General features: G+C 40.2%; 1 protein-coding gene across 1 annotated transcript in view; it reads left to right on the forward strand.

The window, feature by feature from the left end:
* LOC137296666 (uncharacterized) overlaps positions 1-25,198 on the forward strand; it is a 43,298-nt gene extending 18,100 nt beyond the window's left edge. Inside the window, exons 16-41 of the mRNA XM_067828485.1 lie at positions 96-230; positions 667-804; positions 1,946-2,083; positions 2,332-2,463; positions 3,508-3,645; positions 5,217-5,354; positions 7,287-7,430; positions 7,751-7,856; positions 8,406-8,485; positions 9,654-9,704; positions 10,244-10,566; positions 10,756-10,843; positions 11,149-11,225; positions 11,930-11,966; positions 12,398-12,495; positions 12,953-13,081; positions 14,570-14,712; positions 15,306-15,441; positions 16,104-16,250; positions 17,109-17,208; positions 18,673-18,746; positions 19,827-19,970; positions 20,832-20,966; positions 23,295-23,455; positions 24,310-24,445; positions 25,133-25,198. Of these exons, the coding sequence (XP_067684586.1) occupies positions 96-230; positions 667-804; positions 1,946-2,083; positions 2,332-2,463; positions 3,508-3,645; positions 5,217-5,354; positions 7,287-7,430; positions 7,751-7,856; positions 8,406-8,485; positions 9,654-9,704; positions 10,244-10,566; positions 10,756-10,843; positions 11,149-11,225; positions 11,930-11,966; positions 12,398-12,495; positions 12,953-13,081; positions 14,570-14,712; positions 15,306-15,441; positions 16,104-16,250; positions 17,109-17,208; positions 18,673-18,746; positions 19,827-19,970; positions 20,832-20,966; positions 23,295-23,455; positions 24,310-24,445; positions 25,133-25,198 (3,194 nt within the window). The remainder of the gene's footprint in view (positions 1-95; positions 231-666; positions 805-1,945; positions 2,084-2,331; positions 2,464-3,507; positions 3,646-5,216; positions 5,355-7,286; positions 7,431-7,750; positions 7,857-8,405; positions 8,486-9,653; positions 9,705-10,243; positions 10,567-10,755; positions 10,844-11,148; positions 11,226-11,929; positions 11,967-12,397; positions 12,496-12,952; positions 13,082-14,569; positions 14,713-15,305; positions 15,442-16,103; positions 16,251-17,108; positions 17,209-18,672; positions 18,747-19,826; positions 19,971-20,831; positions 20,967-23,294; positions 23,456-24,309; positions 24,446-25,132) is intronic.
* Positions 25,199-27,036: the final 1,838 nt, after the last annotated feature.

Below are 27,036 nucleotides of genomic sequence, written 5' to 3' on the forward strand. Positions count from 1 at the left end.
CAATACTTTACACGAAACTCACAAAATTCATTCGCCGTTTCACCTCCTAATGTTCATTAATCAAATTTTGTTGGTGAAATCGTGTTTATTTCCAGAGTGTCCGAACGGTTACTATGGTGACGCATGCGTGAAATCATGTGGCCGATGCAAGGACAATGCCCCATGTAACAAAGTCACAGGACTGTGTTCCGCTTGCGCCCCTGGCTGGATAACGGTCTACTGTAACACCAGTAAGTGCTCCTGTGATGCAGGACTGTGTATACAGCATGTAAACAACCTGTTTTTCTAAATCTGAAGACATTTGGCATGAGTGAAAGAAATGTATATCCACAACCCCAGAAGATCCGGGATAGAATTGGTCTTCAGTATCCCATGCTTGTCGTGAGAGGCGACTAATAGACTCGTGTGGTCAGGCTCGCTGACCGAGTTCATTCATGTCATTGTATCCCAACTGCATACATCGATGCACATGATGCTGATCACTGGATTGTCTGATCCAGACCCACTTATTTACAGACCAGCGCCATATAGATGTAATATTGTTGAGTGCGGTGTTAAACAACCAACCAACAGTAATTCATATTTGATAAGCGAAAGTCATGTCAATTCAGTGAACGGTCTCAAGTCTTTTGCTAAATAATTTAACGTCTTGTGTGTTTGTTTCAGACTGCCCAAACGGCACCTTTGGCACGGAATGTAATTCTCCTTGCGGTGCCTGTAAAGACGCCGCTTACTGTCACCACGCGACGGGTGATTGCCCGGATGCATGCGAACCCGGATGGCAAGGCCTCAACTGTCTGACGGGTGTGTGTTTCCCCAAGGATCATCTATTACACAAATATTACGTATTTTACTGATATACCGGTGTCATTACACATTCTGTGGAAAGGAGCTTTTAAACTGATGACTTTTACATTGCTTACATGCACATTTACATTGTAAAATATGTTATACGGAATGATCACTCGGTAATGATATCACGTCTTGATACAATCGATGACGTCATAAGGTCATGATACAATCGATGACGTCATAGACCTCCTCTAGATTTGAACCCTCCCATTAAATCAATGGAAACAGACAGCTGAATGGAGCATCGACCACACTGTTAAATCCGGAAACATACTTTATGAGGAAGTTCAAATGCATATGATTTCAGAAACTGCATTTAACCGTTTTCAGTGCTTTACGACACAAATATTCTAATGAAACCGGAAAACTAGTTTAAATCATAGTGCAGATAGCCAGGGCGGTTGGGGAGCCATGTGGCTAAAACGATCTCTCGTCACGCCGGAGACCCGGATTCGATTCCCCACTTTGGTACAATATGTGAAGCCCATTTTGGTGTCCGCCTACCGTAATATTGCTAGAATATTGCTTAAAACCCAACCCATGCCACTCACTTACTTACTAAAGAAATACCTGAGATGTTCTGCAACCTATGTTTAATCGGGTGGTCAGATTTTGTGACTTATATCCTGTCATTGTATAAATATTGTTCATATCGATTCTTATGATATCAGTCGACCGATATCCGTGATCCGGACTTGATTATTTACAGGCCGTCGTTAATACGCTGTTCAAGCCCCAAAGCACCAGAAATATATTTTATATAGCTCTTTTAATAACCAATTTTGTCAAAATAATTTGGCTATCTACAAAGGACGCATTTCTGTCACATTTTCATATTCAGCTGTAATGTATTGAACAAATGTCGTTCTTTCGTAATGTCGTGAATAAAGCTATCCTCACTTGTAAGACTAGAATTCAGGCTGAACTCCATGCCTAGTATTCTTATATATTGTATTCCCTAAAAGGTACAATGTGTGAAGCCCATTTCTGGTATATCCAAACGATGGTATTGTTAAGAGCGGCGTAAACCTATACTCACTCACACACTCTGTCACTCGCTGTATTAATATACAGTTTTATTCTGTTTCTACAGAATGTGAGAGCGGCACCTATGGCGAGCGGTGTCAAGAAACCTGTGGTCAGTGCAAGACGGGGACAACATGTAACAAGGTGACAGGGGACTGTGAGAGTGGATGCGGACCTGGGTTTAAAGGGACCCAATGCAGGGAAAGTACGACACCCAGCCTTTTATTCTCTATTAACTTGTTCAGAAATGTCTTCAAGAGTTATTGTAAAATCTAACAATTCATTTGTCGACGTAACTGATATTAGATTGTTAGTATCTATTTACATCTAAAGGACTGTCATTTCACAGTCCGTCCATTTGTGATGTCCACTGCCGTGATATTGATTAAATATTGCTAAAATCGACGTAAAACTCGACTCGCTCGCTCACGTCATATGACGTTCTGGTTGTAGCTTGTGACGCTGGGACGTTTGGAGACGCATGTTCATTGACGTGTGGTCATTGTGACACAACCAGCTGTAACGCGATCACCGGCGCTTGTCCCTCCTGCCTTGCTGGATGGAAGGGCGATACTTGTATTGAGGGTAAGATACAGATACGAACCTATTTATTTTTAAATCTAGAGTTAGACACCTGTGGGCCTGTTTGTCTGTCGGTTAAACAACGCTAAATATAATTTGGAACCGACCGACGTTTAAGTGTTCAATTTAACATGATTTCAGGTGGAGATAGTGGTGTTCTGATTTGAAACTCGGGGTTGTGTGTTTTGAAACTCCAGCGAGTGGGTTCTTTTTCACTTTCATGGAAGAGGATCGTTTAATTGTTCATATTTGTATCCTTACACAGACGAGTATGATCTGGCCTACCGCCGGGAGTATTATAGTGGCCAAATACATCCTGGGTAAAACATTATTTGATAGTATTCTTTTAAAGCTTACCAATACCAGTTCTTGGGCAGAGGGAGACAAGTTCACTTTATCTTGTTACACTCCGAAAAGAAATTGATTTGCGAATAGTCATGTTGTTTTAGACCCAATTACCAATATGAACATAATGCACCAAGCCCGTTCTGGTACATCCGCTGTGATATCGGTGCGAAAACCAACTGATTCGTTCATCTTATTTAATTGCATGCTTTTATTTAATTTCATCCCACCAATCACATATTTAGTAGGTTCAAAAGTGTTAGCTAGTCTTTGAACTGTTCGTTTACCATGTCAAAGACCAATGTTGATTCCTCACCTGGGTACAATGTGTGAAGCCATTCCTGGTTTCTTGAAATTCTGGGATGTTACTACAAGATCCGTAAAACTTTACTCACATATTTAAAAAAATATTTAAAAAATATATTACGTCTTGTTGTAAATCTTCTGTGAATACATTAATCTATGTTTCAATAAAAAAATTCAAAATGTGTCAGATACCGTTTAATGCATTCAGGCACATATTAATCAATTCGCGCACGCATCTATGCATTCAAACGTATCTGAACGTATTCAATACAGTATAATATATGTTTTTCACAAGTCTCGTTAACAGGAATAAAAATCATGACATTTTAACATGTCCTTACTGTCCTGACTAAGGAAGAAAACATATACATTTAGTGGTGGTGTTTTTTTTTTCAGAATGCGAAGACGGCAAGCATGGTCCTAATTGCGCAGATCAGTGCGGTCCCTGTCGGGATGGCCTTCCCTGTAACAGGACATCTGGAGTGTGTCCTAGCGGCTGCATGCCTGGCTTTACAGGACAAGACTGTACTCGAAGTAGGTACATGGAAATAAATCATGTTATTAAATAAGTATGATAAATTATTATTTCGAGCTGACTTTACTGAACGAGTGTCTTAATGTTTAGCGAGACGAATATATATCACTGAGGACTTTTGAGTGAGTGAGTGAGTTTAGCTTTACGCTGCACTCAGCAATATTCCAGCTATATGGCGGCGGTCAGTAAATATCGAGTCTGGACCAGACAATCCACTGATCAACTACATGAGCATTGATCTGCGCAATTGGGAACCGATGACATGAGTCAGCGAGCCTGACCACCCGATCCCGTTAGTCGCCTCTTACGACAAGCATAGTCGCCTTTCATGGCAAGCATGGGTTGCTGAAGGCCTATTCTACCCCGGGACCTTCACGGGTCTGAGGGCTTTTGAGCGAGTGAGGTTTGTTTTACTCCGTCTTCAGCAATATACCAGCTATATACTGACGGTCTATAAATACTGGTAATCATGTCTGGACCAGACAATCAAGTGATAAACAGCTTGCATCGATCTGCGCAACGGGGATACAATGACATGTGACAACCAAGTCAGTCAGTCTGGCCACCAGTCCCCTTTTGTCGCCTCTTACAAGCACGGGTTGCTGAAGATCAGTTCTAACGAATATCTTCACGGGTCCAGCTTGCAAAGAGCATCAAGCACCTGCAAAAGGGTTTATCTGTTACCCAGGAGACTGATGTGTCAACGTATGGAAGTAGGAATGTTTATGAAGAACCTCGTCTTTTTTAGGAAATGGAAGCAGACCGTGTCAGTTTTAACCAATATTTATGGTTATAACCATCTTTCACCTTAGCACCATTTGTGAAGGCCCAGGTATGAAAATATTTATAAATGATCGGGAACAGTTGGTTCAATTCAGATGTTCTTGTGTGTTTTCATAATCATAAACTGGTAATTAGTTAAAACGCAATCAATGTCCTAGATCCAAACATAGAAGCCAGCCTTTCGTTCCCAATGGTGGCTTCCATCCTAAACACGAGATGAAATAAGCATAAACAAATATTTGCTACGATTTCTTGTTTTTTTATGAAATGAGTATCCTGGTACAGGGCTTACATTGGAACTAATTACTGGACGTGATATTACTAGAATATTGCTAAAAGCGGCGGAAAACTAGACTCACTCATACTGAGACTCTAGACACCTACTCGACTCTGCTGAGACTAAATGCGCACAGCTGAAATTTTCATCATCACCTTTAGTGAGTGAGTTTAGTTTTACGCCGCATTCAGCAATATTCCAGCTATATGGCGGCTGTCTGTAAATAATCGAGTCTGAACCAGACAATCCAGTGATCAACAACATGATTATCGATCTGTGCAATTGGGAACCGATGACATGTGTCAACCAAGTCAGCGAGCCTGACCACTCGATCCCGTTAGTCGCCTCTTACGACAAGCATAGTCGCCTTTTGTGGCAAGCATGGGTTGCTGAAGGCCTATTCTGTCCCGGTACCTTCACGGGTTTACATCATCTTTAACACCAAGTAGCAGTGCATGTTTTGTGTGTACAGACAGTACGATACTATCCAGTTGTGTCTATAACCTCCAGGGTGTCCGGATGGTAGCTATGGAGACGGATGTGCGACTGAGTGTGGACGTTGTCAGAACAGCGCCGCATGTCACTACATCACGGGGGTGTGCCCAGAGGGATGTCAGCCATCTTGGATTGGAGACAAATGTGATAAAGGTTAAATAATATAATATCTCACTATTCAGTTTAAATATGCATAGACCTTTTTCTGATATTTATACTTTTTGTCTAGTTTAATTCGCAGTATATGTTACAGCTGATTATGGCGCCAAGAATCACATGACACGCTGTAGGGGGTGAGGTGTGATTTATTGCGAATTTACACATCTGTAAGCCCTGGAATGACGTAACATTCTTATTAAAATTTGAACAATACATACTATTTGGCATGGACAAGCAGTTTGTCTCAATAAATTCTGTAATCCAGCAATCACAAGTAAGTTATACAACATAACTGATCAAGGGAAATAATCACATGACATTGGTTGTACTATCAAGGGAAATAATTCATTGTCCAGTAACACAGTGTGCGAAAAAAAACTGTTAAACTTAGCAATATGTACACATACATTGACAGGCAAGAGAGATCACAATTATAAAGACATACAACCAGATACCTATTTGGTAACCCTTCATGGATACTAGAAAGATGTACATAAAAATAGACATATATGGACAAATGAGAATACATCTTACCCATCTGTGGAATAGAGGCTAATATTTGATTCTGATAAGCTGGGTCATGTGGTCACATGTGACCTGTCAAGTGCAAACATCATTCATCATTGTTACAACACATTCACTATGACTGACGATCTCCAGTCACACAATGGAAAGAAACCCATTGCATGCATAAACACAGGGAAAGCTGATCACAATGGATGCAGATACAAATCATTCGGCAGTATAAAAACTCTTTCATCTATATCTCTGCTCTCCGCTCACAAAGCAAACAATAAACACATTGCACATATATACATCTAGACAACTGGGAATCATGGTTGTCAACAAATGGAACAATACTTACAATACTATTTGATTTTACACAAAAGCTATAATACAATACGACATGAACTTTGGACTTAAACATAAGTTATCAACTTTGTCAAGTTTACAACATTACCATATGTAACAAATTACCAAATGACATTTATAATGTAATTAATTTAATGAAGTTATAAAAAAAACAATGCACTTGAACTTACCATCTTGTTAAAGTATTAAACTGACCTGTTTGATGTAAGCTGTATCCCCAGGGACCTTGTTCCTTCTTGCTATACTATGCTATACTGAAGTATTGTTAGATGAGTACCCAGATGGTGCATAGGAATTATGGGAATTTTTTAATTTGCCAGTTGGGAGCTATAAATTAGGGTCAGGTGATAAACAATAATCCAGAGTGAGAAAATACTCTTGAGCCAGCAGTTTTCTGAACCACAAATGCAATAGAAACGTTTCAGATGAATGAAATGCATCTAAAATACTTGCCATACCTTACTAAATATCGGTATGATTGACATATGCATGAAACCACAAACTTTAGAACACTACCACCAACCTTCAATATTTTTAGTGACCTTTTTATAACTCATATAATATTTTTATTCTTTAAAGTTATTTCCCTTGTAAAGAATAAAACACTGTAACACCATGTTATAAAAGACAGTTAAAAAAAACCACACAAACCATACTGACTTATGGAAAACATGAAAATATCACTGCTAAGTATATAACAACATGATCTGATATTTATTCCCCCACAGATAAAAGCATTTCAGGTTTTGAGTTTTGGTCTAGGTTCTAAGACAAGTAGAGGTAGGTCGACCTGTGGTTAACTATCGTAAATATCTTTCTCTGTGATTGAAGAGACACGCATTTGATTGAAGACAAAATAACCTATAACTCATTAATCACTGTAATGTATTTATTAATTACTTATCAAAGCTATACTTCATTCTCATGTGTAAATGTTAAAGCAGAGGAGACGTTGCCATCCATATATTCGTCTTATATATTCACCAACTTCGAAATGCCTCTAAAAAATCTCGGCATGGCGGGAATTTAGATGTTATTATTGCCATTTTTTAGAATGCGACATTGGTTACTATGGAGACGATTGTAACAACACGTGCGGCCAGTGTGCAGGAGATAAAGGATGTGACAAAGTTACAGGGGCGTGTCCTTTCAAGTGTCAGAGGGGTTTCACTGGTTTACTCTGCGTGGAACCCGTCGGTAATATTTGCGAAAAACATCTTCTGAACAAACAATTGACTTAAACAACCGAAACAGCTTCATCCATAGTAGGGGCGTTTATTAAGTCTACTGGTACAGGCATTTACATGTACTCATCAAGCGAAAGGGTTTGGTTCGATACTTTGAAATTACTTTTGTTCCAATTTTGGTTGGATTTTCGCCATTTAAATCTAACGGATTTGTCCAACACCGTACATGGTGGAAATAATCTGTATAGCTCAGTACAAAAATGGCTGTGTATATATTTGACGTGCAAATGCAACAATGTCAAATTATTCTATCAATGCTTTCAATTTCAGATGTTAAAACGCAGGAGGGAAATATGTCAACGATCCTTGCTGTCGTCTTCACTGTCGTGCTAGCGTTGGCGGTGATACTCTGCGTCGTCGTTGTGTGTTGTTACAGGTAGTTGGAATGCGATAATGTGTTGCCTCTGTAGAACGAACCGATAAGCTATATATTTTTAACACCGCACTCAGCAATATTCCAGCTATATGACGACGGTCCGTAAATAATCGAGTCTGGGTCAGACAATCCAGTGATCAACATGGTGAGCTTCCTTTCTTTGTCATAGTTCCATTGTCACTGTCGAGTTTGTCATGCTTGTCGTGATATATTTAAAACTGTCATTGCAAAATGGATGAGTGGGTTTAGTTTTACTCGACTTTTAGTAGTATCCCAGCAATATCACGGCTGGAAACACCCTGGGCTTCATACATTATACCCATGTGGGCAATAGAAGGCGGATCTTCGGCGTGATTAGCGAACACTTCAACCACTCGGCTACCCCGCCTTCCCGTCATTGTCGACAGTTATTGACATTGTCGTGAATATCATGATTAGGCCTAAATTTTATGCCAGAGCGTCTCATTGTCTAATGGACATAGATGGTCGACAATCCCAAAATCATTTTAGCAATGCTTAACATTCAATGATACTATGGTTTTATTGCAGGAGAAGGAGGGAGAGAATAAACAGAAACGCAGGCGAAACGATTCTGGATCCGCTGGACGATGGGGACCTTTTCTCAAGAGGTGGGTGAGTTTAGTTTTACGCCGCATTCAGCAATATTCCAGGTATATGGCGGCGGTCTGTAAACAATCGACTCTGGTCCAGACAATCCAATGATCAATATCATGAGCATGCGCGATTGGGATACGATGACATGTGTTAACCAAGTCAGCTAGCCTGACCACCCGATCCCTTTAGTCGCCCGTGTCGGCATGCATGGGTTGACCAATATTCTATTCACGGGGACACAAGAAAAGGGCGAAATCGAAGCCAGGTCTAAGCCGCGAAGAGCGAACTCTTTAACCATTAGGCTACCCCACCACCACGGGTCTAGATTTTCAAAGCTTTCTTAACGCTAAGATGGTCATAGGCGCGATATATCAGCATTAACTTACGACTATCTTAGCGCTAAGACAGCTTAGAAAATCTACGCCCTGGGATGTGTGACCTTTCAACTGAAGCAAAATATGACATGAAGGTATTCAAAAGTACACACAACAACAATACAGAGAGTTTACCAACGTCATGACTGAAATGGCATAATACATTAAGTATTCATCATTGATATGGTACTAGATTCTCCTGATTATAGACGTGCATTACTTGCAATAAAAGCTATTTAAAATAGATACAAAATTTAGGGGTTTATCTTTTGTACCATTTTAATTTCTTCATGTTTCGGGTGTTGGTGCTTTATCATATCTTTGACGATTTAGTATTGGTATGTATTTATAGTTTTTGTATATATTTATGGCGGAGATGCAGGTAGACGGAGGTAATTGAATGTTCTTCAGTGCCGCCACTGTCAGCAGTACTCGATCTAAAAATGTCAAGTATTTCATCAAGTAATTAGTGAGTGAGTGGATATGGTTTTACACTGCTTGTAGCAATATTCCAGCAAAATCACGATGGGGACACAGGAATTAGATTCACGCATTGTACTCACGAGGGAAATCGGCCCAAGCTTTTAGCATAACGAGCGAACGCTTTTAACACCACACTACCCCACTGCCCTTATTGAGTAGTTAACGGGTACAAACTGCTTCCAGGCATTGCTAACAAACCACACTGTCTCTATGATGTTATATGGGGCTAGCGATGATGATGGTTACTTTCTTGATATCTAGGATGAATAAATTATTGACAGCGATAAAACATGTCGTTTGTTGATATGCTGGTTTTTCTCCTCAGCTTCTAATGGCAAGGTCCCTATGGCCTTTCAAAACCAGATCTACAACACAGGTGAGTGTGCGAACTAACGGTTTGGAAATGACGTCATAACATGATGGTGATGATCGATGATGATATCGATTCCATGACAATGACAGTGATTACTTCATGATGACGAAGTAAAATGGCCACGGTATTTACAAGTCCGACACACACGGATCACTTTTTTTTGCCCCTATATCAATAATAATAATGGTCATGACGAAAAAAATAACTTTCCCTATATTGTCACATAAATCGTAAGTATTATCAGTTTAATATCGTTTTATTATTAAATAACTTTTTCTTGTGTATATGTGTGTGAACCATATGTGATATATTTACGCGAAACAGATAAGAAAAGGTGTCAAGTGTAACCGCTACAACTTAAAAATGGTGTACGTTGAGTTAGTGATTCTGTGCGAAAATTAAACTCTTGCCTGGGGCAGTAATATGATATGAGAGATATGAATTACAATATTCATCATCATCATGATGATGATGATGATGATGATGATGATGATGATGATGATGATGATGACGGACTAGTTGAATGTCTCCGTGTATTCTAGCCGGGCGTGGGAGCGTGTTATCAGTTCAGTCCGAAAACAGTAAACACCGCAGTGACCTTCTGTCCCAACTGGACCCTGTGCCGGACACAGAGTCCTCCTCTCTCGGCTTCCACGCCACGTCAAACACCACAGCGACGTCAACCTCGACACCGTCTAGGGTTCAGGCGATCACCACAGACGACGATATGTTTGACATTAAATCTGTCAGTTCAGAGTTCAACTGGCCGAGCGAGGACAATACATCAACCGCTTTCTCTGTGTATGAGATTAATGAACATGTTGAACTGAAAATGGCGGCTGGGGGATTTGAAAACGAATTTTCGGTATGTGCTGTACTCATTGTGTGTTTGCTTGACAAACGTTTGACTTTCGAAATATTACTATTTGTTTGTTCGTTTGAACGTTTGTACTTTTATACGTAGACATATTAAAAAGTAATTGTAGGGCAAAATCAGTAGTATAGAAAGCACAAAATATTTTTCTGAATGTTTCATTTTATTATTTTCTCACAGCTTCTTCCAAATGGGTTAAGGAAATCCCACGCTATTGGTCTACTCCCTGAAAACCAATCCAAAAACAGATTTCCAAGAGTCTTACCATGTAAGTACAGCTCATTATATACAGCAACCTCTGCGATTAATGGTACTCCATATCTTTGGCATGGAGACATGTAGCTAAAATACACATGAAAGCACATCTCCTTTATTTTTTTTCCGAAGTTTCGCCACAAGCTTTCTGTTGCACAGCTTGTGAAGAAGCGTAGAAAAAATAAGGGATTCTATATTTTGCCCCTCAGTATAATAACGATGAAATGTTTTACACTCTTCATTTCCCAAGCTTGCAAATCCCACTTCTCTTAGCTTAATGCGACGTTTTTCGAATTCAACTATGACGTTATCTTTCAGACGATGACAGTAGAGTGGTTCTGTCACAAAGTGATGGCACAGAATGGTCAAGCTATATCAACGCCAGTCACATAGACGTGAGTGTGCCCTTGTAGATAACTTCACGTGACTTGTATAATGACTATTAATGGCCCAATACAAATATGTGAATGTAGGTTTTCAGTTGCAGGTCGAGACAAAAGGGTAGTTTGTACTTATTGGGGCTTTTTGATACCCTAAAATGAATTTGACACAACCGAGAATTTAGCTCGAGACAACAGCGTAAAATAATGATAAATATAAGAAAATCGACAGGGACCAAGAGATGAGTTCGACACATGCGAGATATTCGGGTTCGACTGTATAATGAAAACAAGCAAATGTTTGGTGTATTGTCTCTGATCAGCATGTCTTATCCCCTTAGGACATAGTGGCCAGTCACTTTGTAAACATAACTTGCCCTGTCAGAGTAACCAAAGACAAATACACCATTAATTAATTAAGACTTGGCTCGACCATGGCTGTAATTACGACGCCATCTTGTCGTTTCATGACAAATGTCCAAGAAGATGTAGACTGAATGTGGACTAGACAATCTAGTGATCAATAGCATAAGCATCAGCCAACGCAACTGGGATACGATGACGTGTGTGAACCAAGTCAGCGAGCCTGACCACCCAATCCCGTTAGTCGCCACTAACGACAAGCACGGGGTTGACCAGTTCTAACCCTAATCATTCCTCACGTTTCCCAAGAAGATCTAATACCGAAACGTGTATAGTTGTGTTTGTATTATTTTCAGGGATACACAATTATGGAAGAGTACATAGCTACGCAAGGTAGGGAAGACAAAATTAAAGAACAATGGTATAAACTGACAAATATAAGAAAGTACACAACTGTCTTGATCAGGTTTTAAAAACCCCAAATTTTGCAACGTGTTTCGATTGTGACTTACAAGTGTCAAACATTGTGTTAGCTTCGCCTATGAAAAAATATAGCGAGCTCACAGAATTATTCACGTGTATCGTTGTATACGTGTTAACGATCGTTGAATACGTGTTGTTACAGATCGTTGTGTGCGTGTTGTTACAGATCGTTGTATGCGTGTTACAGATCGTTGTATACGTGATGTTACAGATCGTTGTATGTGTGTTATAGATATTTGTATACCTATTGTTACAGATCGTTGTATACGTTTTAGAGATCGTTGTATACGTGTTACAGATCGTTGTGCACGTGTTACTGTAAGACTACCCCTTTCCTTCAGGTCCAACCGAAAAGACCGTCAACGACTTCTGGAGAATGTTGTGGGAAAAGAATGTCTGCAAAGTAGTCATGTTGGGCAGAACAAAAGAGAATGGAAAGGTAAGTTCATATCTTATTGATAATTTGCACCATTTATTCAGAGAATGGAACACTACCTCTATCCAAATGGCTTAAGAAAGTCAAGAATCCGTTTTGTAAAATGTTTATATGTAGGAAGACTCGTGAGTATGGGAACCATTTTGAAATTTTGTTTATCATATTTTGTATTTGTATGTCAACAAAAAGCGTAAACGTCCCACCGAATCACTGGATTCGAGACTCTTATCTCTTATAATTAATGTTCAGTTGCTTGTCGTAAGATGCGACTAACGGGATCGGGTGGTCAGGCTCGCTGACTGGGTTGACACATGTCATCTAATCCCAAATGCTCAGACCGACGACCATTGCTGAATGGGTCATGAATCTAAACTAAACACACTCAGTGGTATCGGCGTACAATCAATGCGGTTTATGTTCTGACGTGAGCGGTTTACTTTTGGACGCACGTACATTTCAGGTGAATTGCCATAAGTACTGGCCTGACATCAAAGATGGGAAGACGTACGGAAACCTCTCTGTGACGTGTATCAAGATGGTGAGCCGAGCTCATTACACCGTCAGGGAATTTTACGTCTACGATCACCAGGTAGGCACAACCTCTGACACTGAGCAATATATACACAAAGAACTTAATTAAACAGCCCCTGTATCTTGCAATGATAGGTTTTCAATACCTTATGCACGATGGAAAATCATGAGTTTTTCTGACCCGTGAAAATGGTTGGTGCCCATGTTGGGTTTATGATAACAATTGCTGATTTGCTTTTTCATACAAAACCGTGTCTGTACAAGTATGGACCTGGACTGTGTAATGTTTTATTTCTTGGTGAATGTGAAAATTCAAAATGTCATTTTGAGCGTCTTACACGATTCAAGGTCAATTCTGAGTGTAACCTCCACATGACTGTATGACAGACAACACTCTCCTCCTCATACCCCCGCCAGCCTCCTGATTCTCTGAAGGGGCAGTCTATGCCACTCCTCTTTTAAAGCAGTTTCCAAATGGACTGGATTCTTTTGATCCTTTTATTGCTCACGATGACCAATCACGACCCAGAGATGCTCCAAAGGGTTGAGAAGGGTGCTCATTCAATCGTGAACTATACCAGGGTTGCTTAACTAAGTTCTTTATCATATGTGTGTGTGTGTTTGTGCGTGTGTGTGTATTACAATCAGGTATGACATTTCTGTGCTACCGATGAAGACACTAGCGTTATTTATGCCATACTGACCCTGACATCAAGATTTCACACAATCGGCTATGTCAGGGAACCAGTGGCATCAATATCTACTATATCGGGTATATCGATTCGGTGACACTAACGAACTAACGATGACTTCAATATCTGCCGAGAATATCAATCTCGACAATGACATCAATCTATACTACAATCGAGTATGTTATACCGTTGCTATTAATAACACCATCAAATATGTTCTGCCATTGGCCCTGTCAGTCCTGTGAAACTGACAGTTACATCAATATTTTATACACAGGGTATGTCACCCTCAGACAATAGCTTCAATATATAGTACCATGTGTATCAACCAGGTCACACTGACAATGCAGTCAATGTTTTCGGCCATTATGACAGAGACTTCAGTTGGTTGATTCTTACAATAGCAATCCACGGCCATCCTGATCTGGGCCGCGATCCACAAAGCGTTCGTAACCTTACGACCTGTCGTAACTCTGTAGTTTGTCATAGGATTACGAATATCGTAACGTTCGACTTGTCTTAACTCTACAATTCATCATAGGATTACGAATGTCGCAGCGCTACGAATGTCTGGTGGATCGGGACTCAGGAAGATAAAATCTTTGTTGCTTACAATGGTGTCAATATCTCATCACTGAAAGGTTGAGCACACCTTCCGTGCTGATAATCAGACCAGTTTGAACGACAAAACTGTAGCTGTTACGTCAAGTATAGGACTAGACGTTCTTTCTTGTTCATTACTGAACGTTTTCTTCAACCACGATAACATACTGATATCTTCTCACCACACGCAGGAACTTTGTTCTTACATGTTAAAACAAAACACGGTGATATTTAATTTGGTTGTGTTCAAGGCTGCAGAGAAGCGAGTGGTGACCCAGTTCCAGTTTGTGTCCTGGATAGCAGATGACTTCCCATCAACTCCTGCTCTCGTCGGTTTTATCAAACATGTTAACAAGTTGGCCAGTCCTACCTGTCCAGTGGTTGTACATTGCAGGTAAACAAGAGCTTCACTGAATAAATCATTTGTTCTTGTTAACAACATATTTATCCCAACTGAAGACAATTCACTTTCTATCTATAACTATCGACACCGACAATATACTTTGTATATTCGCCTCGGTCGTATTCAAGTTTTAGAAATGGATACAAATGTCTTGTCCTAATGTTACCTTTACCTCATTAATAATGCCATTGTAATACTGATATTATAAAGTATATAGGTTTAAAGTAAACATGTGGGTGACAGTGATTCAAGCGGTCAAATGAAATCCCCGTTACAGCCTGAACTTGCGTTTGCTCATCTGAATACTTGCCTTGTCTTTACATGAGTCTATGGCAGATGCAACATGTGCTGCAGGATAGAATCACCACAAGGAATCATATCTGTTTATTCGATATTCATAAACACAGCGACAGTGACATACTGAGTCATTTCCAAACAGGGTAACAGTAGGTGCCACCCGAGTTCACAAGTTATCTACTTGGCCAACGGTCCTGAATTTTAATATTTTTCATACTAATTACATTTGATATTAGTTCATACCAGATGATTCTGATAACAATCAAACTTTTCCACCACTCCTGTAGTTCTGGTGTGGGACGAACAGGAACCTTTATTGCTATAAACGCCATGGCGGAACAAGCTCGGGCGGAACCGGAAGTGGACGTCTTCAAATTTGTGTGCAGGATGAGGCTACACAGACCGGAAATGGTTCGAACTAGGGTATGTCACGTGTTACGGTTTAGAAATTGTGACAAAAGGTCCCTTTTGGACACAGACAAGTCTATAATATTCAATTATACATCGTTTCAACAATGAGTAAGGTTACAATGATTGATAGGGCAGATATCTACCACAATACTGCTGGGTTAAAAATCTGATATATCAGCTAAGTGTCTATAGTAACCGGAGTCTTGATTCTTGTCGATGTACTGATTGAAGATTGTTGACGGATTGTGAAAGTATGTAGACGATATGTTGATGATGAGCGTAAATACAAAGTCCTGTCGAACATCATCAGTCCTTCTTTCCTTGTCATACAATTCTGGACATTTTCCTGCAGTGGCTACGCCTCACTACGACCATTTAGATCACACTACCAGCTTCTCAGCGCTTCAATAATCGGACTGGGGGCGGTGTGGTAGCCTAGTAGTTTACGTGTTCGCTCTTCACAACGAAGAAATGGTTCGATTCCCCACATGAGTTCAATATGTGAAACCCATTTCCCCCTCACCATCAAGACTGAAACTATGTAATCCAACAAACGTACCGCCCAACCACTCAACCACCCAACCACCCAACCACCCAACCACCCAACCACCCAAGTACTCACTTACTCCTTCACTAACCAACCAAGCCACTTACTCACCCCTGTCTGTCTCCAGGTGCAGTATGCAGGTGTCCACCTAGCACTTCAGGAGATGCTGGCCAGTAAAGACACTCTCCTGAGCAGCGCGGAGCTCATGGAGAAGTACCGGACACAGTCCTTCCGATCTCTGTCAGCCAGTAGTCGGCCCCGGGCTGAATACCAGGTGAGCTACACTTTGATTCACCATCTGATGGTGCTAGTAGAATGACAGTCTTCGGATATGGTGTTTACATCCAGTGTGTGAAATATCCTGTGGCCCTGTAGCCCGTGGCTAGTAAAAATCCGGTCGGGTCAGTAAATCGCTACAGTCACTGGTCGTATCGCTACAGTCACCGGCCCTACTGGCTAGTGAATTTTAGTTAGGTCATTTGGTAAATGTTTACTCTCTCTGCAGCTAATTGAATTATAATACACGTTTACATGATGCAAGATTATGACCTGATAAAAATGTTATATTAGCAACGCAATGATGAAATCCGTGTTTCCATTCAAACATCGGAGTAGTGTATTATTTTGTGAGCTAGAAACCTTCAGGCTTAACTAGCTCGACTAGTTAGAATAAACTGGAAACCATTTCGTACACTGTTTACATCTAGGTTGATAACACTTACATGATTTGTTACAATAACATAAAAGATTGACTTACGTTGAACAAAACTTTCGTACGCGTAGGGGATACTTATGCCGCCGTATATGTTATGATGATCGTGCGCATACACACACGCGCTTTACCTATCTTGCGTACTAAAATACATATCCATACTACAGTGGAAATAGTCCAGTATATTTGCTCTCATTGCAATTTGACTTAGGTTTTCTTTTCATTAAGTATCTCAATTTTTTCCTTGATTAAATTTTCCTGGTTTTCCTGGGTTGGTTGTTTGTTTGGTTTGGGTTGGTTGTTTGTTTGGTTTGGGTTGTTTGTTTGTTTGGTTTGGGTTGGTTGTTTGTTTGGTTTGGGTTGGTTGAGTTTTTCTGTAATGTATTGATAATAAATTAAAGTTCGTATCTATGCTTTCAGATTCTAGAAAGTATGCGACCTTCGCTGAGCGAAGAAAACACTCAGTTTGCCCGGAGACAAGAAAATGTTGAGAAAAACAGATCGATGAATATCCTGCCAGGTACGTTTAATACACCAAAGTCTGTCATAATACTTACAGTCCCTTCCATTCCATCTAAGACCGATGAATTGCTCGCGAACACAAAATCTAATACCTGCAGCAAAACAATTTCACATGAATCGTCAGACAAACAATCATTTTTTCCTTTGCACTATTAATCTTACTGGCTTTCTGGTCTTGTCGTCTTCATGTGCAACATCTTTTTTTAAAGATTTTTTTAGATTTTGTGTTAGTGAGCAATTAATTCATACGTATGCTTCAAACGTTACATAAATATTTCACTGGTTCGTTGGATTTATGCTACAAAGTGTGGAGTCATTAATCTTGATGGAATGCCAACGGGAAAGGTGTGTTATCAATGTCGCGATTGGCAGATGTGAAAGCTGTGATTAGAGGTTCTACTCCCGCATTAATCTACATGGCGTTTCGGTATTTCCAAGTGACCGTGAGTGCAACTGAAATTCTGTTCAAAACTCATTCATACCGTGATTAGATCCAGTAATGTTAACACCGTGGTGTATAAGAAAAACTGCCCGACACCGTAATAAGAACATAAAAACAGTTACTGTTCACTGTTGCTGCAAGAAGTAAGCCCTGTGATTGGTCAACACTTGTAAATCTGCACATTCTATAAAAAATTCCTGGAAATTTTACTTTCATCCCCTGCTTGACGTAGAAATGTGAGAATAGTCTTTCCAGGAATGGCCTCTCAAAAGAAATCACCAGTTTAAGTACGTGTATCTGATTAACAAGCATAAACCAACAAGGGGGATACTTCGACTACACCCTTGCTTTGTGCGGACATGTCGTCATCAAGATTATATAGTTTATATAGTAATCAAAATCGAGTTCCAGTCGACTTGCAGAAGTATCAGAAAGAACTGGTAGGTGTAATGGGTGGTGATCGATGGGCCAGTTAGCCATGATTACTGATATGATTACGTTTTAATCGATTGCATACGACGATAGCGTAGCGATCGGCAAAAACAGACGGGTGGGGTACACAGACGAGTCCGGCCTTGTCATGATCTGTTGTACTGTGGAGCATTTATAGTCGGAGATCATCTCCAAAACAATATTTTTTCGTTATTAATTCTCGTAAAGACACAAAGGCCTGTGATTAAGATCTCGCCAATCGAGCATCGATCCTTGTTCTTGCCTCGTCGGAGTCTTACTTCCTGAACCACGTTAGACGGTTGTTGAAACTAAATCAAACAGATAATGCATATTCCACTCTGATGGATGCGGGTTTCATTTTCAACGATATGTTTATGGTATTTCAGCGACTGTTGTCATAAAGTTTGATCAAATCTGAAAACATGACGCGAAATCGATATTTGTTGTTTCTTTTGTCCGTCTCAGTCTTGATTTGGAGACAACTTGAACTTTTCTTATTCGCTTTTCATTGTTTTTGTCCTCCATTTCTTTTTTAATCACGCCACCACCGTGTCTACATTTTTGCAGGTGCTTTACATCGTGTGCTTTTGAAAGGAACGACAAGACATCCAAACCCCTACATCAACGCTGTGTACCTGCCGGTAAGATAGAGCAAACTCATCATCATCATCATCATCATAACAATGTTTCACCTAACCATACATGTGAGCGAGGGAGTTTAGCTTTACGCCGCTCTTATTCCAGCAATATTCCAGTTATATGGCGGCGGTCTGTAAATAATCGAGTCTGGACCAGACAATCCAGCGATAAACAGCATTAACGTCGATCTGCGAGATTGGGAATCGATGATATGTGTCAACCAAGTCAGCGATTCAGATCACCCGATCCCGTTAGTCGCCTCTTACAACAAGCATAGTCGCCTTTTATGGCAAGCATGGGTTGCTGAAGGCCTATTCTACCCCGGGACCTTCGCGGGTCTGAGGACTTTTGAGCGAGTGAGGTTTGTTTTACTCCATCCTCAGCAATATACCAGCTATATACTGGCGGTCTATAAATACTAGTAATCGTGTACAATGCAAGATAGGCTGTTTACGCATGGAATCAATGGGCATGACATATATAAGTTGTTTTCATAACTACAGGTTATAACTGTGAAGATCCAGGTTAGAATTGGTCTTGATAACCCATGCTTGTCGTAAGAGGCGACTAGCGGGATCGGGTGGGCATGCTCGCATATCTGGTTGACATATGTCATCGTATCTCAACTGCGTAGATTGATGTTCATGCATTAATGCACTCGATTATTTACCTACCTAGTTTGAACATAAACAACATACCAACAAGACAAAAAATGCTGATGGAACTTTGACGTGGTATGTTGTGTCGCAGTGTGTGGAGCCGATTTCTGGTGTCCTCTGTGATATTGCTTGTATGGTGATACAAGCGGCGTAAAACTCAACTCACTAACGCACCTTTGACAAACAGGTGGGTGCTCTTCTTCTGCAATTTGATTTAGACTCCCAGCTGCTGCTATTTTATTTTGTTTTAATACATTAGCAGTTCCTATAACTGTTTCCTGGGAGAAAATCCTTTCACACACGCACGTGCATGCACATTCAATAAAAACACAAACAAACCAATACTTCAAACGTGGATGATCGCAGCATTATCAACTATATATCACTTCACATACCTTATTTTTGGACATTGGACTGTTCCAGTCAGTTCTACACCGTCGGGGCTTCATCGTCACCCAGCAGCCTCTGTTCCACACTGTAGAACAGTTCTGGACCATGGTTCAGGAGCAGGAGTCGGTGACCATTGTGTCACTCACACCCCCTGATCTCAACCCTGTCGACTTGAAGGTGGGTAAGCTTAGTCATCACCTCATCATACATTTGGTTAAGGTTGTCATCAGTGGCTTTGATTCGCAGGAAAATAAATTTATGTCCGTAAGTGAGTTTGTTCAAAACTGCCTCTTTTCACCAGCCAAAAATGGGTACCCGGTGGGGTAAGTCATATAACTATTACCCTTCCAGCGTCTCACAAACAGCTTGGGTTATCAGGAGCAATAATGTCGGTTATCTTGTACTCGCTTATAGCATGTCCGTACGGCGAGGAATTATGTTATTTGGAATACATTTTCCATCAGTTTTGTTGACGTATCATATTATGGTCATTCCTGATTTTTAATTAAAGTATAATGGGACTGATTCCACAAAGCGATGGTAGCGATACGACTGTTTCACGTAGTCTTAGCTGAACGACAGTTATGGAGGTGACTTTACCATCCCCTTCAATCTTATCTTTGACTTACCGCAGCATGTTTCTTCTTATGGGTGGTTATTTAATAATCGAATCATTCAAATATATGACAACACGAATACGTGGTAAGAATAGATATTTGGTAATTGGGTATCAATTCGAATGGAAATGAAATTCACTGGATAATCTTTGACAGGTAATATAATATTATTGATAGTATTTCATTTCCACAATCGACTTCATCCTGGAGTTTTTTCAGAATGGTAACCGCAATAATATATCAGTGTGATTAAAAAGTTTTAAAATGCACATCCGATATTTTCATCAGAATTAAAAGTTCCTCTGCAACATTCAAGTACCATATATTTTTTCTTAAGCATCGTTGGAATAGGGATTTAGTTGAAAAGATATGATGATAGGGTCATTGTATACTTTCAGTACGTAAGATATGTATATTACAGGATTATGGTGAATATATGCCTCTGAGGGAGGGTGAAGCACTGTCGGTTGGAAAGTTTGATGTTCTTTTGAAGTCTACGGTCAACACGAGGGAGGAAATCCCAGAAAAAACTCTCATCTTGCGAACTAGGGGTGAGGTAGGTATCAACAGACGTTGCCACATCTCAAGAAAGGTTACAGTCATATAGATTCATAGATCTAACTTAATGCCTCACGTGTCCGTGAAGATGCTTGTCTTAGAGGCGACTAACGGGTTCGGGTGGTCAGACTCGCTGACTTGGTTGACACATGTCATCGGTTCCCAATCTCGCAGATCGATGCTCATGATGTTGATCTCTGGGTTGTCTGGTCCAGACACGAATAGTTTACACACATCATTGTATCTTAATTGCGACGATCGATGTCTATGCTATTTATTACTGAATTTGTGGTCCAGAGTCGATTGTATACAGACCTCGGGATATGGCTGGGATATGGCTGGGTGCGGCGTCAAACAACATTCAATCAATCATGCATCATGACCGAGTAGTGTTGTACCGAGATGCTAATATACATGTTCAAGTACACCCAACTATCAACCAAAGAATATCCTTCTTAGAATCCCCCAAAATGACCAGTTTAACGTTATTAGTTTATGTATCTAGACGGCCCATGAGATCCTGTGAGCAATACGTAAGGCAACAGGAGATGTTTGTGTTTGGTCTAAATCATATACACGAGTATTTAAATGTGTATATCCAAAGAGAAAGTCTTCGAGACAAGCAAACACCTTTTTTCGGTTTGGTCACATGCTGAAGATCTGTTTTTGATGACGAAACATTCTGAACAGACCCACTTAATAATATCTCTTAAGCATGAATACATTGCATATTTACTGTTCTTGGAGTACAGTGTTGAAAAAACGTGCCACCGTTCTTGAAGTAGAGTGTTACTGTTTTTGAAGTAGAGCGTAACTTTTCATGTACTGTCACTGTAGAGTAGAGTGTTTAAAGAGAGTGTCACAGTTCTTGAAGTGGAGTGTCATTGTTCTTGAAGTACAGTGTTGAAGTGGTGTCACAGTCTTGAAGTAGAGAGTCACTGTTCTTGAAGTAGAGTGTCACTATTCTTGATGTATAGCGTCAGTTCTCGAACATTGTTGAACAAGCAGTTCTAAGACATACGAGGGGAAGTCAATAAGTTCATAGAAGTGGGTGCTGATATATCCTTGGTGATGTTGTCATTGGTGTCATTATTGAGTTGATTCATCTGTGACTCTGTATACTGATACCCAACCTTCCTCGAGCATTTACTTGAGAGTTAGAGCCTTTAAAAGACGATTACCCTGCACAAATCATGGAAACCTCCAAAACTGAGTTTCGTGCAGTTATCAAGTTTCTCACTAAAGAAGGTGTGAATGCAACCGAAATCCACAAACGCATGATCAATGTGTATGGCGAGGAAGCCCCTCAATATTCCACTGTGGCAAAATGGTCAGCTGAGTTTAAGCGAGGTCGCAGCTCCTTGGAAGATGACCCACGGTCAGGAAGACCTTCTGAAGCCATTACAGAAGATACAATTGCCCGGATCCAACGCTTAATTATGTCCGATCGGAGAATAAAGGTGGACGAGATAGCTTCAGAGTGTGGCATTTCACATGGAAGTGTTTGCACAGTGATCCATGAACACCTGCACATGTCCAAGGTATCCGCAAGATGGGTCCCTCGTAACCTAAATGCACATGATCGTCACCAGAGAGTTGAATCCAGTCGTGAGCTGTTGGACATCTACAACGCTGATCCTGATAACTTTCATGCTCGTCTGGTTACTGGGGATGAAACCTGGATTCATCACTGGGATCCCGAAACCAAACAAGAATCCATGCAGTGGAAGCACAAGCATTCTCCTGCACCCAAGAAGTTCAAAACACAACCTTCTGCTGGCAAGATCATGGCAACCGTTTTCTGGGATTCAAAGGGTGTGATTCTCATAGACTATAAACCACCTAAAACTACGATCACAGGGGCTTACTATGCTGACTTGTTGAAAAGATTGAGAGCGGCCATCAAAGAGAAGAGGCGAGGGAAGTTGACAGCTGGAGTCATGCTTCTCCACGACAATGCACCAGTCCACAAGAGCCGTGTTGCACAAGCTTCTCTTCAACAATGTGGCTTCGAACAACTAAACCATCCCCCATACAGTCCAGATCTGGCCCCCAACGACTACTATCTGTTTCGCAATTTGAAATCTCACTTGCGTGGAACAAGATTTGCCAATGATGATGACCTCAAGGCAACAACAGAGGCGTGGCTGAGGGACCAATCTGAAGACTTCTATTTCAAGGGCATAGACAGTCTCAAAGACAAATGGGCAAAATGGTTCAGGGAGACTATATTGAAAAATAAAACCAATATCACAACCATTGTGTTCTGTTTTATATCGAGTTCTATGAACATATTGACTTCCCCTCGTATCATGGTATTCCACAGGATGACTTTACGCCCAGCCGTCATGTCAAGGTCTTCAGTGTACCCGACTGGTCAGGGAATGAGGACATTCCTTCCAACAAGTTTGTTCTTCTGTTGCTCCTGGAGATGCTGGTCAAGAGGCAGAAAGATGCTGGACTACACCCAATCATCATTCACTGTTTGTAAGTCCACGAGTACCGGGTGCCGTTTCACAGAGCTCGATTAAGTAATTCAGGGTCCTCCCAAGCGGACATGTTAAGAGCGTCTTGGTTAGATTTATCACATTTAAATTCCAGAATTCACTAATAATTAACTTATAATAATAATAGATGATATTGACCTGTGTCGTAGGTTATGAGACAGCATAATGCGGCATATAAAATGCAAATACCGAGCTTCGAATGGTCAGAATTGAACCACAAGGAAAGAATATTACCCATACTTAAAATGCATTTAAAATATGAAAATATTGTCAGTCCAAACAGAAGAGACTGATGGATGTATGGATGAGTGGTTGAATGGATGGATGATGGATTGACAAGTGAACTGACCACTGACAAACGTGCACAACATAATCTCAATATGTAAAGTATTATGGAAATCAAGCCGTGAAATTGTCTGCTCATTTTGGAACATTCATGTGTCTCGAGTAGAAGAGTAGAAGAGGTTCCGTCATTTACTGTAAATTATTTAAGTGTGGACTATGCTTCCACAAAACAACATTCAGTTATTCAGTCCCTAAGTTACCTGTTAATGTGTAACTGTACAAGAGCAGTCTACTTCCCACATTCGCTGATGACCCCAATCAGTGCCTACGTGCACATGGCGATCGATCTTAGCGGTAAGACCGTCATAAGTCTATGTTGGGGTGTGGGACTTATGATTGTTGTAGCACTAAGATGGTTTTGTGCAAGGTGACACGGGTGTGCAAGGTGACACGGGTGTGCAAGGTGACACGGGTACTGAACTGTTTCAGTTTCAGGGAGGCGCCATGTATTGCTGAATGCAGCGTAAAACTAAACTCATTCAATTTCAGGGATGGTGCTAGCCGAAGTGGTTTATTCTGTGCTGTGTCCAACATCATCAGTCGGTTAAAGATGGACAAAGAGGTGGACATCTTCCTGATTGTGCGCGAGTTGCAGTGTATTCGGCCAGCCATCATTACTTCAGCTGTGAGTCGCACTGAGAATCTTTGTAGGATAACAATGAGAGTGGAGAGTACCTGTTACCCTTTCCACGTGATTGGATGATTGAAAAGCATCCGTCTTGTCGATGTTAACAGCCAGTGATGTATTATGCTGCCAAGTTATGCACCGGTGTTATACCGGTCTCTGCTTTTGCTGGTGTTTTACACCGCACTCAGCAATATTCAAGCTACATGTCAACGGTCTGTAAATAAATGAGTGTGGGCCAAACAATCCAGTGATCAAAAGCATGAGTATTAATCTCCATAAGTGGATAAGATGGCATGAGTCAACCAAGTAAGAGAACCTGACCACCCGTTTCCGTTCGTCGCCTCTTACGACAAGCATGGGATACTGAAGCTCATGTCTGATCGGAAGGCTCACTAATTTATATCGTTCTAATGTATATTGACTTATTTTTTATTATCATTATTTGAAAACAAAATTAAAGAAAACGTGCAATTCAGTTTCTCAAAAATGATTGACTACCCATAAGATAGCGACGACTGACTCGATCAAAAAATAGATAAAATGAAAGTGAAAATGCAACGTACGTTGCCTAAATACATGACGCATCGTTATGGAGTTTCTTACTATGAATAAAAAATCTGTGATTGAATATAAATCATTTACGCACACTTATAAAACTCATTTAGCCTCATATCTCTTTTTCAGAGCCAGTACACTTTCTGTTTCGAGGTAGCAAGGAATTATCTGAAAAATCCCGAACCCCTGGCATAACATCAGAAGCATTGCTGTGTCTCATCGGCTTTCTCAGTGGAGGGATAACTGGGGTGGGGTTATACATTCTCGTGCAGTCTCCCGCCCAAACCAGTTGAACATAGTTCACCGACACAGTGTGAAATGGACACATAAATTGCACTTTATATATTAGTCTTAATAGAAGGTGATCTGTTTATATATTTTGTAATACGAATTTCATCAGCATTGCAGAAGTTTTAATATCATTGTAGCTTTTCAGGAGAAAACCCCCGTGTGCCAACTAGAGTGCGGTTTCGAAAGTATGTTGAAAGATGAAAAGATATGTGCAGGAGTATTTGACTAACAGGTTTAATGTAATTTTTTTAATTTCAAATTTTAAATTGATATATTAAATTTAACTTTTATTACAAGCAAAATAACATCGGCTTTGTATGTAGATCTAGCTTTTATCACAAGCAAAATAACATCGGCTTTGTGTGGCAACCGAGTTATGTAAGTAAGAAAAATATAAAATACATATAATTACAAGACGAACATGAAGCTGGCAATGTGAAACGGTACAGAGATGTTCTATATCAGTGTTATTTGAGGGACTAGTTCTTGATGCTTGAATTCCGACTTGACTGAAAGATAGTTCCCAGATTGTGGTACCCTATTTGGTTGAAGTTTGCCGCATATACGTCATATATGACGATATTCCGACGATCACACATATGGTGGAGAAACGGAACTGATATATTTACAAATATAATGCTATATACGCATGTGACGACCGTGTGAAGATCTGTAAACATAGCATCCAGGTTCTAAGTGACATTCTTCAAGTCACACATATCAGAACAGGCGCAGCCAGACAGCTGAATTATTGCTGTGTGGGACGTAAACTAAACTCCCTCACCCACTTTTGTCTAGAGTTATCTGATGTACAGGTAAACACTTAATTTCACCGAAAGTACTGAGAAACCTTTTGAGTTGTATGGTCCCCAGGGAGTTGAAAAAGAATCTGAAAATATGTTTGAGGCGACGTGCTTGGACATGAGTGCCATATAAGCGGATTATTGATAATATTCATTTGTCTTGGACAGAAATGGCATTAAAAGTACATTCTGTATGTGTATCAATTCTGCAGAATATCTAGCATTACGTTTCTGTCTTGGGTAACTACATGTGTAAAATTTGCGCATTTCAGTTTGTTTTGAAATGAATTATATTTTTACTTTTCGAATTTAATTATATGTTTTAAATATAGGTAATTAGCAGCGCTTGTACTTTCAAAGTGGTGATGTCATGATATTAAATGTTGTAAATACTTTATGGACATTTTGTGTTTTGATTAAGGAAACTATAATAAAATCGTTTGAACTTGTATTCGAGTATTTCATAACATGTCACAATACCGATGGGTTGAAAGTCATGACGCCGGATTTATTGTAACCAGAAGAGATGACGCAATATACTGAACAGCAAAATCATGTATGTAGGCCAACACGTTTAGAATTACTGAAGAAATCGCTTATGCAGATCAGCATGTTGAAGATTACTGAAGAAAATCGTCTACAGTGGCCAGGGCGGTACATATTACTGTATATATCGTGTGTCGACCAACATGTAAACGATTATTGTATGCACTTATTCAGTTTATTTACAAATGCAGCGGTGAACCCTAATGAATATCTATCCAACGAACCAACTGTGATTTCAGTGGTTTTAATCATTTATACTCGATACCAAGAAGCTGTATGTATGTTTCCAACATATACGTTGCACAAGCTGATTAACTAAATAACTTTCTTAAACTTAGACCGTCAAATACATTGAAGGAACTCACTTGAGCTAAACTCAGTTTGTTTAGAAAA

The sequence above is a fragment of the Haliotis asinina genome, chromosome 9, assembly GCF_037392515.1.
Source record: "Haliotis asinina isolate JCU_RB_2024 chromosome 9, JCU_Hal_asi_v2, whole genome shotgun sequence".
In the NCBI taxonomy this organism is placed as follows: domain Eukaryota; kingdom Metazoa; phylum Mollusca; class Gastropoda; order Lepetellida; family Haliotidae; genus Haliotis; species Haliotis asinina.